The sequence below is a fragment of the Gymnoscopelus microlampas genome, assembly GCF_963454915.1.
Source record: "Gymnoscopelus microlampas genome assembly, chromosome: 16".
Classification (NCBI taxonomy): Eukaryota; Metazoa; Chordata; class Actinopteri; order Myctophiformes; family Myctophidae; genus Gymnoscopelus; species Gymnoscopelus microlampas.
Genome location: NC_139953.1, coordinates 462,501 through 477,500, shown reverse-complemented (window position 1 = coordinate 477,500; position 15,000 = coordinate 462,501). Strand labels below are relative to the sequence as shown.

Genomic DNA, 15,000 nt, shown 5'->3' with positions numbered 1-15,000 from the left:
CATCTCTGATTGATTTCATCATTGATCTAACAGTCAGACACCGCCCTCTGGTGGTTGACAAAAATACCTACAACTATCCACAAGTTTCCTAGGGCGTTGTGGGCATGACTTCCTGTCGATTTGATACAATCAAAATCAATGAAATCCAATCAAATCGACAGGGCGTTGTGATGCCCACAACGCCCTAGGAAACTTGTGGGTGGTGTTTTCTGTACAGAGAACAGGGGGTAAATCATAATTTTAGCAGCATGTCTGTCCGTTAAACAAGGTTTCCTGTCCAGTTCAGGTCAAATTGAGAGAAAGGAGGTTCCAGGTTCTTTATGAATATATTAAAACATAATTTCCCACACTCACCACTGTGAACATATGTATACAGATGATTTGATCTTATAGTTTGAATGTCATTAAGAAACTAAGATGGCCAATATTAAATTTGAAATACAGTGTGATGCATTTTGTACTGGACCTTCAAGTGGACTTGAAGGTAATTTAGTGCACTAAATCAAATAGTTGAGTTTCTAAACTAGTTTGACATCAGCTGAATATCTGTTCTACTGAGACAAAATCATTTATGAGATAATTTCTCACATTAGTAATAAACTGATCAGTAGGCATCATTTTAGGGAAAGAAATGCATGAATAAATAAATAAATGAATGGCGGGGGGGGGGAAAGGTTACCACAAAATAGTCATCAAAATCTACAAGCTCACAAAGCTACAAATCACGACATGCGTGATGCTTTGTGAGTGCTAGTAATGGGACAGTGGTGACCTAAAGGCAGTGGTGTAAAGTAACTAAGTAGATGTACTCAAGTACTGTACAGATTTGAGGTTTTTGTACTTTACTTGAGTATTTCCAATTTCCAATACTTTTACTTCTACTCCTACATCTCAAAGGCAAATATTGTACTTTTACTCCACTACAATTATTTGAAAACTTTGTTTTTTTACTAGTTACTTTTGCAGATTTGGATTATCTTTCCACTCAAACAGAGAGCGTCTCCTTTCAAACCCCAATGGTTCTAATCAGCCCCCCGCCCACAGGAGTAGCCCAATTCTCTCACAACTTGCTACAAAAATCCCTCATGAAAAACTATATAATCTCCTACATTTAATTTTCCACCTTCACATGTGTCTCCTTCTCTAATAATCAAAAAGTGCTATATATTTCATCTCGCAATCTACTTCCGGATGGTTCGTTTTGCACCTTTTCTTGCCACATCGGTCACGGGAAAGAAATAAGCACTGCCGTGGTCTATGGAAACGACGAGCCCAAAAGTGCACCCAAATAAGCCCACAATCGCTTATACAAACAGTCAGACCTGGCAACGCAGCCTACGCCAATCATGCGTGAGAGATCTACAAGCTATGGGGCAGAGACGCCACCGTATCTTAGCAACAACTACAGCGCTCACTCTCATTGGTCGTGTCACGCTAAGAGCAGTCTCCAGACAATGGCATCTCAGAGAGCTTGCTGTAGTGTTTATATATCTATGGCTGTAGCCAAGTCGCAGCGACGACGGGCAGGGCGCTGTGATAGCTGCCATGTCGCTAACGCTAACGTGGTTGTCATGCCTGCAGCGGCTGTGCAATCACTTTGTCAACAATGCACGTTCGTGTGGTGAATGTCAATATTGCTGCTCAGTTAGTCCATTGTAGATGGTGTATGTTTGTGTGTGTCTTCTGGAGAACTATGTAGCTCCACAGCAACTACAGTAACTAACGTAATGGCAGGACCGCCCCGTGCTACGCATGTTAGGCTGCATTATGGTCATGTAGTACATTCAGATAATTTCGCTCCGATTAGAGCAGTGCTTATCAACCCTTTCAGGCCGCCCCCCCCCCCCCAAATAAACGTACTTGATCTGGGGACCCCCCCATTCTGTTTGACTCCGTTCCACAAGTAAATATTGTGAAAATAGCCGATCTACAAGTTCGAAACGCCTCACGTTGAGAGGCTTTGTAAGCTTGTAGATTGGCTATTTTCTACATGATTGCCTCTTTCTTTGATTATTTGACAATGTGGCCCATGTTTTTATAGTATAGTTTGTTGACTACTTTTGTTGCAGAAATGGTCATTTCCTTTACTTTCGTTTTTTTATTGTCTCCGCCAGGCCGAAAGGCATGGCGCAAGACTATGTTTCACCCCCTGTCCGTCCGTCTGTGATAGCTAATCTCTCACATCGTTGACTTGATCGCAGCGACACTGTGCACACACACTCCCTGGATGCCAATTCAGAACCTCTGCCCTATTTCTTTCACATGGCCCTGTTACAGTGCCACCAGGAGGCCGCTTTTTGCTAAACACATTTTCCCACAGTACTCCTACATATTTTGCCCAAACATCACGCAAATCGGTACACAGTATCTCCACAGTCATTAAAAAAAAAGGCTCTTTCAGATTTTTCATATTCCATCCTGATTGGCTAAAATGGCTTCCAAAGTCTGCAGGACTGCTCCGTTTGGACCAAAATGCCTCACATTATGAACACAGCATGCACTTTCCGTGCAACTTTGCACCCACATTCCCACTATGCCGAGGAAGAAATTCCACTTGAGATTTCTCTAATCAGCCTCATGGTGGCGCTATAACAGCCCGATGTGGAGAGTCAGTGAGAGCTGGATAAACGAGGTAAAATGTGTCAAAAGGAGTCTGTACAGCTGTCGATACATGAACACATGACGTCGGTCGGAGAGGAGATATTGTGTCTTTTGGACAAACAGCAGCGTGGTGCTGATGTTCGTTGTGTGAAGCAGCTTAATGTCACAGTGTTTGTGTTGGAGCGCCTCAGTGCGGCTGCAGAGTTCATGTGCAACCTCTTCCAGAGAGAGACAGAGACACTAGAAACTCTGCTGGAGAAAAAAAAACACTGCTGGGCATTGACCAAGCATTGACCAAGCTCCAATTGTTGTGACGTCAGGGCTCTCAATACTGCACATTGGTGGAGGAGGAGGGGCCGCAGGGCGACCGCACACATCGCTGAACCAATGGTAGCCCACGGATGTTTCCTCTGGGGATTTACAATCTGCCCCTCTATGCCACATATCATCCGCACTACAGGGTCTTCACTGACCGAGCCACGGCCCCACTGGCCCTCATGACGCTACGCCACTTATATGAGTTGCCAAGTGGCCGCGGGCGCTACGTGGGCGTGGCCGCGGGCTAGAAGCTCGCCCCCGCGTAGCGGGGGCGAGCTTCTAGTTATTACAAAACATACATTAACCACTTCAGCCCTGTACATTTCGGCCATTTGAAAATAGCCGATCTACAAGTCTTGACGCATTGTGCGCTTGTAGATCTACTATTTTCAAAATATTTCTTTTACATTTTATACATTTGAAAACTTGTGAAATGGGACATTCTGCATAATGACTACTTTTACTTTTGTACTTAAGTATATTTTGATACCAATACTTTTGTACTTTTACTCAAGTAAATTTAGAATTCCGGACTTTTACTTGTAATAGAGTATTCCTACATTGCAGTATTGATATTTTTACTTAAAGAGGTGGTGCCGTGGTTTTGCACTTTTTCTGTTTTTCATGTGTCTATGAGGTTGATAGAACTTCATTAAGCCCCCTGGTGGTGTTTTTATAGTGTTTTATGTCTTCTCTGACTATTTTGAGTTTCTACCTGGAGACTGAAACCTTGAGGGTCAAACGTGCCAATAGAAAAACAGCCCGTTAGTGACATAGTAAAAATATACCCTCGCCCTCATTATCATAACACAACACAACAGGTGTGGGCATAAGGAGGAGGAGGGACTAGGACAGGTAGGTGGTGCTAAGGTGGTGGAGGAGGTGCTAAGGTGAGAACCAGGTATACTTAATGAACTGGAGGCGTGTCCACATAAAAACATAATTTTAACAATTTCTGTACACTTTTTGGAAAAAAATGTTCCTCCTAGTATAACCATAATACCTGATGATTATGTTTTGGTGGGGGGGGTCACAGAAAATCACGGCACCCCGTCTTTAAGTAAAACATGCGAGTACTTTTTCCACCACTGCCTAAAGGAGTGCGTTTGTGACTGAAGGTTCACAGGAAGAATGTGGGTGGGGAAGTGAATGTCCAGTCCACCACTCACCCCTCCCCCCAACACCGCTGAAGTGCCCTTTAGCAAGGCACTGAACCCCCAACCCCCTCCAGTGGAGCAGGCTGGGGCCAACAGTATAAGACTGGTTGTACTGGGCAGTTCACAGCGTTTTGTGTGTGTGTGTGTGTGTGTGTGTGTGTGTGTGTGTGTGTGTGTGTGTGTGTGTGTGTGTGTGTGTGTGTGTGTGTGTGTGTGTGTGTGTGTGTGAACGTGAAGCAGTGTGTTGCTGGAAAAGAGCACCCGAGCTCAGCCAGCCTCCTCTGGGGGGTCCCCAGCAAAAGTGCTTAACATAGCATCAGAATCATTTTAATAACTTTATCCATTTATATGTTGGCTATTCAAAAATAGCAGATCTACAAGCTCACAGCGCTGCACAGCAAGCTTGTATATCTGCTATTATTGCTGTTTTTTTATAAAAAAAAAACGATTTTGAATCATTGAAAAAAAATGTCAACACAAATCGTCTCTTCTGGGGGTCCCTGGCACAAAACCTTTTCAGATGGGGGGCCAAATATCAAGTTGTTAGTTGGGAGTCCTTGACAAAAAAGTTTGAGAACCACTGCTTATCTTTTTGTGTGTGTGTGTGTGTGTGTGTGTGTGTGTGTGTGTGTGTGTGTGTGTGTGTGTGTGTGTGTGTGTGTGTGTGTGTGTGTGTGTGTGTGTGTGTGTGTGTGTGTGTGTGTGTGTGTGTGTGTCAGGTCTTGCATCGTTGGATGGGGACCTGAAGGGGACGTACTACGCCCTGAAGGACATGTCGGATGAGGAACAGCAGCAGCTCATTGACGACCACTTTCTGTTCGACAAGCCCGTGTCCCCCCTGCTGCTGGCATCTGGTATGGGCCGCGACTGGCCCGACGGCCGTGGTATCTGGTGAGAGCACACTACCAAGGGCGCCGATGGCCTTTTAGAACTGCAGGGGTCCAATTTTAGACTGTTTGGGCAGTTTAATTAATGTTTTGAAAATAGCCGATCTACAAGCTCACAATGCGCCGCAATGCTTGTAGATCTGTTATTTTCAGAGGATTTTTATAGATTTGAAAACTTGAAATGGGACATTCTACACAATGATTACTTTTACTTTTGGCACTTTAAAGGGATTCTAGGTAAGTTGAAGCCTAAATTTTAAAATATTTATATATATGTATTTTGCATTTTTTCCCCTCTATCAGCCATTATATAATGATGCTGGGGTGTTTTCCTGCATTGTACACAGTACTCTTTCTGAAATCCGTATTTTCCCTACTATTATGTTTTGACATCCGGGTATCCAGCTCTGCCCGGGACGTAAATGAAACGCACACATGTGCGCGTCCGTGTGCGTCCGTGTGGCGAGTTCGAGTGAAACCGAATGGAACCGAGTGCAGCCGACAAAAATGGAACGGCAGCCATTGTTTTCTCTGCGGTGTTTTTACTTTCGGTTTTAAAACTTGCTGTCAAACTTCTTTTTTGAGGCACGGAATTTACTTTTAAGATAGCGTTTGGATAGAATTTAATTGTTTAACTTCATATATGTGGTCAATTAATCATGACAGAGCCTATTTAAAAATAAAAAATCAGAGAACTGGCAGGGGCGGGCAGTGACACGTATGTATCCAAATAAAGCAACCTATTTTCGGCATAGCCCCTTCTAAAGTCCCATTGCGTCATATGGGAAAATGAGCTGCTGATTGGCTGAAGGAGAATGAACTGCTGATTGGCTGAAGGGGTTGTCAGTCAACGACAACAGTTTGACAACAGTTGTTTTCTTTTTTTGAGCACACACTCATCAAACAGAGTAGGCACCGCTTACTCACACTGGGTGTGATTTTTGATTTTAAAAGAACAAAACCTTTCTCACACAGTGATCACCTCCCCTGTGCCTAAGGTTGCCTGAGGTACACACACACACACACGCACACGCACACGCACACACGCGCACACACACACGCACACACGCACACACGCACACACACACACACACACACACACACACACACACACACACACACACACACACACACACACACAGTTTTAGTGTTGCTCTGTGGCACAGTGAGAGAAAAGACCATTGTAGCAATTGTCATCATGAAATGTAGTGGAACAATTAAACGTCTTTCAGCACTGTAGTGGCCTGCTGCTTTCACTGGTATTTTGCTTATTAGTTCTCTGAAGGCAACAGACTCAACCGTTGCGATGGGAAGCATGTCCTCAACATACCTGGCAATCCATCTATTTAGTTGAGTCTGGGTGACATGTTCTGGCGATTAAAAAAAAGAGTAGAGACGATGGGGTCTTTGGCGACTACTTTTATAACCCATGTACTTTATAGGTGCTTTAGGAGATTAGCATTGCTGTTAAACACAGTTTGCATTTGACTGCAATATTTATAGTGTAATGCGTAATGCGTTATTCCCAACACTGGTCCTCAATATGTCCTGAACGAGGGGGGAAACGTTTTAAGGAGCTGAATGAAGGGAGAATCATGAAATAATGAATTTTTCCACCACATTCGACCCCTTAGGGCATAAATATAAAGTATTTTATGTCCTATAAAAATAGAGAAAATTAATAGAATGACAGGACATTATGCTAATTCAATGGGATACAATCATGTACAAATATTCTAATAATAATATCCAAAGTAGATCTACTTGTTTGGGTTTGAGAGCTCTCTTTCTGTCTCTCATATTCTAGAATTTAGTATATGTGAAATCTTTTATCTGGTTGGACGTTAAATCTCTGTTTTTCAAGGCAAAGGGCCCTTAGTGCGCAGACTAATTTTTATGGGTGGATACGAATATTAATACTTCTCTCCCTTCTAAACGTTAAAAGTCCAGAGATTATGCAGTCAAAACAAATATTTCCACATTAGTGGCTTTTATCTAAAACTCCTATATCAATTAATACATATAAATATCAAACATATCACATGAAACGTATTGAAGAGACAGGAACTATTCTTAGACTATTTTGTCAAATCTATATCTGTTTTTACGTTAGATCTCTGTTTCTCAAGGCTGAGGGCCCCATAGCATCGATTTAATTTGCGTAGAGAATTCAACTATTTATTTTACGCATAATATGCAGTGCTTTATTATCCGAATGAATTAACGGCATTAATGAGTTGTCCGAATATTAATACGGCTCACCCTGTAGACGTTGACGTGCCAGAGATTAGGCAGTAAGAACAAATATGTTCACATTAGTTATCGAATATAAATTTCCAGTCTTCATGGCTCTTTCCTCCATCTTCACTTGGCATACGGGTCCATTTGGTTATGTCTCTGACAGTTATGTCTCTGACAGCGAGCTCCACTTGGCTAGTGGTTCCACCGTTCAGTGGCTCTCAAATGCAGCATGTCTTTCTGAGGCTTGGTCCTCCTGCTGTGGCAGAGTCTCTTGGTGTTTGACCAGGTGTCGATTTCGTCACCTCCGCTGTTGCATGGTGACAGTGGCGACACTGTTGGTGCTGCTCTCATGGCTGCATCTTGCACGCTCTGCTGTGGAAAACGCATGCTCTGCTCCTTCCCTCTGTGGCTTGAGTTCCATTGATGTCATCAAAGAATAGATCTATCTGCGAGGTTCCAATCGTGTAGTTTATTGTATTCATCAGAAGTTGATTCTGCATAGCTTGCTTCTGTGGCGGTCTCCTCTTGATTCTGCATAGCTTGCTTCTGTGGCGGTCTCCTCTTGATTCTGCATAGCTTGCTTCTGTGGTGGTCTCCTCTTTGTCCTCCATCGTGTGGATGTGGTCCGGATCTGCTTTTAGAAAATCTTCTTCCCAAAAAGTCCTTCACCCTTAAGTTCTTTTGATCCAGTATCCATAATCATAATGGTTATGATTCATGAAATATGAATCCCATCCTCGTCGCCAAATGTTATAGCAATATTAATAATAATATTCCATTCAGGTGAAGTTCTAGATAATTTATTTGGAAGATCTCAGCAGAGCAGACAGCATACACAGATCGGTAGAGCCAGGCCTCCTGGCCTGACCAACAGCCCATTCGGGGCAAAAGCCTCCTCAACATCCATCTTACACAGTTCTTTATACTCCACATTGTACCAAAGATGCTCTTCTAAATGTTCATTTAAGGTATGTGCTAAAGATAAGAACAACATAAACTTAGCTCCACAAATACAAATAGCAATGACCATTCATAGTATCACAGGAAAATATATGCTGACACAGAGACTAGCATGGAGGATTCAGGTCAGCTGTTAGATTGACAGCTGTAGCTGAGTTGACTAAAGACCCCTGCTGTGATTTTAACCCTCCTTGGTTCAGAGAGAGTTAGATAGTACAGAAATATATAAGAACAGGTTGGCATTCTGAAATAGCCATTACACAATATTCCGAGCAATATGAAGTTGACATTCGGCAGGTGTATTGCTCAGGACCAAAGGAAGTGCAGTGTATGTTGTTGGGATGAATGGTTCTTGATAACGCTGCAATTGGCTATACATTGTACACTCTGGAATTGGATCATTGCATGTGATCCCCTGGTATCAAGGTGCAGATGCCAATTTCCAGTGTCTGATGAATGGATGGATCTTTGTGTGATGGGGAACATTAACCGAAAATAGCAGCTCTACAAGCTCACAACGCCTTGCAGTGCGAGGCGTTGTGAGCTTGTAGATCTGCTATTTTCAGAGAGTTGGTGTAGAGGGAAAAAGAGCACAGAGTACAGAGCCAAATGTCAAGTTTACCAGGTACTGAGGGTTTAAAAGGTTAAGTGTCTGAAAATACACATTACGAGACATCGTCCAAACGGCCATACTGCCAAGGACGACTTATGACGACTTTTTGTTTTTTAGTGGTTTTATAAAAGATTGCGCTGTTCTCTATCACCCGAGTGATCACTTTCACTTTCTACTCACAAGAATCCGTAAATAACGTCATCCGAAGATTTCCGCCTCCGTCCACTTCTTGTTTAGCTTTTTTATGAAAACGGCTGTATCTTGAGTTGAGTTTTTTTGCCCTGCATTCCGCGAGACATGGTATTTTCAACGTGCTGCTATAAGAGTAGGGGAGAAGGCTGGGCTATGACCTGGAATATTTCACTTGCATTTAACTCTATACTGGGCTGTAATGTTGCGTAAAATGCCTGGACTATGTGCTGGTGCCTTAAGGCTTGTAGCCCGTCGATGCAGTGCAGCATAACTCCAGCATTACAATTCAGCATTACTAATCAAAATCATGACAACACACGAATCACACTTATCTCGACCTGCAATTCCACCAAGGCTTGTGAAAATTGTAATGAGTTACTTTTAGGGAAATGTAACTAATATTATTACTCAAAACATTATAGTATTTGTCCCCTCCAGGCGGAAAGGCATGACGAGAGTATGTTATGCACCCTGTCCGTCCGTCCGTCCGTCCGTCCGTCCGTCCGTCCGTCTGTCTGTCCGTCCGTCCATCCGTCCGTGTGTGTCATTCTGTCTGTGGACAGCTAATCTCCAGCACCGCTGGCTTGATCACAGCGAAACTGTGCACACACACTCCCTGGATGCCAATCAGAACCTCTGCCCCAAATCTTTCACATGGGTCTGTTATAGGGCCTCCAGGAGGCCACTTTTTGCATAACTCATTATTTGACAGTACTCCAACAGATTTTGTCCAAACATCACGCAAATTGGTACACAGTATCTCTACAGTCATAAATGAAATCAGTGTTTCAGATTTTTCATATTCCATCCTGATTAGCTAAAATGGCTTCCAAAGTTTGCAGCAGTGCTCCATTTTAAACAAAATGCCTAAAAATCATGAACACAGCATGTAATTTCCATGAAGTTTTGCACGCACATTCCCACTATGCCGACGAAGAAATGTCACATAAAAATGTTCAGCCTTTATGGTGGCGCTATAACAGGCCAATTTGTGTTTTTACCTATAACTGCACTGATCTGTGTAAAACTTTATATGCGCACTCCCTAGAGGCAGAGTAAAAACCTCTGCCCTATTTGCCTTTTACAGCACCACCAGGAGGCCGACTTATGTAAAACACATCTTTGGATATTACTCACACTACGTTGAGGAATAAATGCCACCCTTTTTGGATATTACTCCTTCCGATTTCATCCAAATTTCACGCAAATCGGCACACATGATCTCTATAGTCATGTGATCAAGACGGATCTGTTTGATTTTTCATATTCAATCCTGATTGGCTAACATTGAAATCAAAAGTTTTCAGGAGTGGCCCGTATTGAACAAAATGCCGCAAATCATGAACGCAGCGTCCGACTGTGGTGAAACTTTGTACGCACATTCACTCTACATTGAGGAACAAATGCCACCCTTTCAACAATGCCCTATAATAGCGCCACCAGGAAGCCAATTTTTGCTTAAAAAGTATTTTTATGTTACTCCTAAAAAATCTGTACACATTATCTCTATAATCAAGTGATCAAGAAGGATCCGTCCGATTTTTCATATTCCATCCTTATTGGCAAATTTCAAACATTGCTGGACCACAATAACCTACCTGTCTGTCCCTGTGCTCCGATGGAGAATTGTTTCTAGTTGTCTTCGCCAGGCCGAAGGCTGGCGAAGACATATGTTTTACCCTCCGTCCGTCCGTCCGTGTGTGTGTGTGTGTGTCCGTCCGTCCTTCTGTCTGTTACCAGCTAATCTCCGCCACCGTTGCCCCAGTCGCTGTGAAACTGCACGCACACACTCCCTCGATGCCACAGCAGAACCTCTAACCCAAATTTTTCACATGGGCCTGTTATAGCGCCACCAGGAGGCCGATTTGTGCAAAACACATTTTTGGATATTACTCCTACAGATTTTATCCAAATATCACGCAAATCGGTACACAGTATCTCTATAGTCATGTGATCAAGACGGATCTGTCCGATATTTCATATTACATCCTGATTGGCTAAGGTTGGCTTCCAAAGTTGGCAGGATTGGTCCGTTTTGAACAAAATGTCTCAAATCATGAACGCAGCGTGTGATTTCCGTGAAAATTTGCACACACATTCCCACTAGGCCAAGGACGCAATGACCCCCTTTTCACATTGCCCTGTTATAGCGCCACCAGCAGGTCTAATTTAGCAAAACACATTTTTGCAACAAAATGCCTCAAATCATGAATGCACGCTCATTCCCACTAGGCAGAGGAAGAAATGCCACCCTTTTCACATTGTCCTATTATAGCGCCACCAGGAGGCCACAATAACGACGTGACCTGGCGGAGACCTGTGCTCCGAGGAGCACTTTTTCTAGTTAAGAATTTGTTTTGATGTTCATTGTCCAGGCACAACGACAACAAGACGTTCCTGGTGTGGGTGAATGAGGAGGACCATCTGAGGGTGATCTCCATGCAGAAAGGAGGCAACATGAAGGAGGTCTTCAACCGATTCTGTACCGGACTCACAAAGGTAGGTTGACATGTTTGAAATGTACAGGGCTCACAAAGGTAGTGTAGTGGCGGTTTGTCCTCAAAACACTAAACAAAATTCAAAAGTCCACTTTGGCACCAGGTAGCGAATCTTACTCAGTCACGGTTCAGAGTCCAATGTCCAGGCAGAATTAACAGGTTTGCTGTGTTTTATTCCATTTACGTTTTTACAAGAAAATCTTGTAAAAACTTCTGCCTCTGACCTCACCCTTGTTCTGGCAAAAACTTGTGCACCTTCCCGATGCCAATCTTAATCTGTGCCTGTCTGGTGACTGTTAAATACATTCACCTGTGCAAGCCAAATGCCCAATACCTTCCAAATAAGCATTTAGCTGGAACACAAAATTAACTGAAATAATAATACATACAGTTTTAATCAAACAAATTCTACAAAACAAAATGACAAATAAATAATACATGTTAAATAATACAAAACAATGAATAGCTCCAACAGGTATTTAAATGACAATTGTTTAAATCTACAGGACGTATAAAGGTAGAGATATTTAAATCTACAGGACTTACAAAGGTAGACATGTTTATCTACAAGACTAGAGATGGTTTATATCTACAAGACGTAAAAAAAAAAGGTATCTACAAGACTTACATAGTCTCTTAATGTAGAATTTTAACCGTTATCCGCGTGACACTTTACAAAGTTCCAGATGTCACTACTGTAGAGACTAGTTTAATGAAGTTTAATGAAGGTTTTTGGAGTCCTAAAAATTGGGCCCAGGTTGTTGTCTCCAATCAGTAAGACACTGACACCCACTAACCAATTTAGCAGCTTAACAGTGTGAAATTGAATGCAGAGATTGCGGTCCACATTATGCTGTTATTTTAGTTGTTATTATGAAGCTACTGTTATCAAAATGTCTTTATATGATATTAAAAACTTGAAAAATGTAAAAATGTATAATATATATATACATCTTATATATATACACAATCACAGTATTTGAGATCATCACAATTAATTTGCATGCTCGGGTGGCGCAGTGGTAAAGTCCCTGCCAAACTCCATGCGGGTTTGAATCCACTCCATGCGGGTTTGAATCCATCGTGGTGCTACCAGCTTTGTCAAGCGTCTATGCGAACACAATTGGCCCACGTTCGGGGGAGGGAAGCTGGGCAGGGAGGTTGATATTTGTCACTGTATATACTCCTATGTGCTGGGGGCGGCACCTGTCAGCGGGGAGTGTTGGGCGGGAGGAGTAGGACGAAAGCTCTACGTCCTCCTCACTGGCAGGTGAGTCAGTAGGATATGAAAGCAGTGACAACACAGATATGTGTGTGGGGAGTAGTTGGCATAACTACTAAATTGGGAAAAAAAAAAAAATTTGACTACTCTAAAATGGAATAAAAAAAAAGCAGTTATTTTGCATAATTTTCAGAATCATTTCAATGTTGAAAAATGTCTATTTTCAAACCAAAAATTATAAATAACGAAAATAGTCATATTGTGCAATTTCCGTTTACAAACCCTACAGGCCAAACAGAAATGTATTTTGATTGATATGTACGAATGTTCAATGCCAAAAACACAATCAAATTGTTTATCGCAATTAATTGTGTGAAAATTAATCGTCAAGTAAAATCCAATTTTCTGTACTTTTACTTGTACTATGTTACACTTCAGAGGCAAATATTATACTTTTACTCCACTACAATTATTTGAAAACTTTACTTTAGTTACTACTTTATAGATTTAGATTATTATTGCAAAACATACATTATCCACTTCAGCCCTATATTCAGCCCTACAGCCCTATATACATTCTACAAGCTCACAATGTGTGAGCATTGTGAGCTTGTAGATCGGCTATTTTTATACATTTTATACATTTGAAAACTTGTGAAATGGGACATTCTGCATAATGAGTACTTTGTACTTTTGGTACTTTAAGTACATTTTGATACCAATACTTTCGTACTTTTACTCAAGTACATTTTGAATTCCGGACTTTTACTTGTAACAGAGTATTTCTACATTGCAGTATTGAACTTTTAATTAAGTATGAAATGTAAGTACTTTTTACACCACTGTTTATTATCTTGTGTACACAGATCGAGTCTCTGTTTAAGGAGAGGGGACATGAGTTCATGTGGAACGAACACCTGGGCTATGTGTTGACCTGTCCATCCAACCTGGGCACCGGGCTGCGTGGGGGCGTGCACGTCAAGCTGCCCAACGTCAGCAAACACGACAAGTTTGGAGAGATCCTCAAGAGACTGAGGCTGCAGAAGCGCGGCACAGGTAACAATTATTCTGATTCACCATTTAAGCCCTATTCTAGTTTCATTGGTCTTACGACGGTGTCGCTCGCGCAAAGATAACGACAATAGTAGAGATGTAACGATATAGTAACTGCATCGAAAAATGTATTTTAATTTCCCACGATCTACTATATCGATATGCAAACAGCAAAATATCGTATTGTTTGACTTTGTATCGTATTGAATAGTTTTGCAATGCAAATAATCGTATCGAATCGTTTTGCAATACAAATGATCGATTTTAACAATACTAAGTACTTGCGCGTTGTATTTAGCAATTTTAAGAAGAAAAAAGAGAAAGAGGGGTTTTCAAAATAGCATATATGCAAGCTCACAACGTGTCGAGATTTCTTTGAAAATATGAATATATGTATAATATAATATATGTATTATTATTATTATTATTATTATTATTATTATTATTATTATTATTATTATCAGTCCTAAAGATCAGATGTACAATGTGGACAGTCATTCCTAAAGATCAGATTTAACAACAGTGGGGACAGTCGGTCCTAAAGATCAGATTTATTAGCAGTGTTGACAGTTGGTCTAAAAGATCAGATTAAATAACAGTGTGGACAGTCCGTCCTAAAGATCAGATTTAATAGCAGTGTGGACAGTCGGTCCTAAAGAGCAGATTTAATAACAGTGTTGACAGTCGGTCCTAAAGATCAGATTTAATAACAGTGTGGACAGTCGGTCCTAAAGATCAGATTTAATAACAGTGTTGACAGTCGGTCCTAAAGCTCAGATTTAATAACAGTGTTGACAGTCCGTCCTAAAGATCAGATTTAATAACAGTGTTGACAGTCCGTCCTAAAGATCAGATTTAATAACAGTGTGGACAGTCAGTCCTAAAGATCAGATTTAATAGTAGTTTGAACAGTCGGTCCTAAAGATCACATTTAACTCAAAGAAGGTTTTAACCACTATTATACTTAGTTGGCTCTATACTAGTACCCCTCCATTTTTCCCTCTATACCAAATCTCTCTGCAGAAACGCTCAGTAGTTGAGCTTGTAGATAGGCTATTTTGCCCAGAATAGGACCGTTGGCGTTCATTTGGTTAATCTAAATTCATCCAATGAATATTAACATTCTTTCATTCCTATTAACGAACTTCTGTGATCCTCTTTCTTTGTCTCTCAGGGGGCGTGGACACGGCGGCGGTGGGCGGAGTCTTTGACATCTCCAACGCTGATAGGCTGGGCTTCTCGGAGGTGGAGCTGGTGC

The 15,000-nt window shown here is 41.7% G+C and overlaps 1 protein-coding gene across 1 annotated transcript in view; it reads left to right on the top strand.

The window, feature by feature from the left end:
* The window catches only part of LOC311063876 (creatine kinase B-type), a 26,784-nt gene that overhangs the window by 11,511 nt on the left and 273 nt on the right, over positions 1-15,000 (top strand). Inside the window, exons 5-8 of the mRNA XM_084083495.1 lie at positions 4,796-4,967; positions 11,345-11,468; positions 13,556-13,745; positions 14,917-15,000. The exon at positions 14,917-15,000 is cut by the window's right edge and continues 273 nt beyond it. Of these exons, the coding sequence (XP_083939621.1) occupies positions 4,796-4,967; positions 11,345-11,468; positions 13,556-13,745; positions 14,917-15,000 (570 nt within the window). The remainder of the gene's footprint in view (positions 1-4,795; positions 4,968-11,344; positions 11,469-13,555; positions 13,746-14,916) is intronic.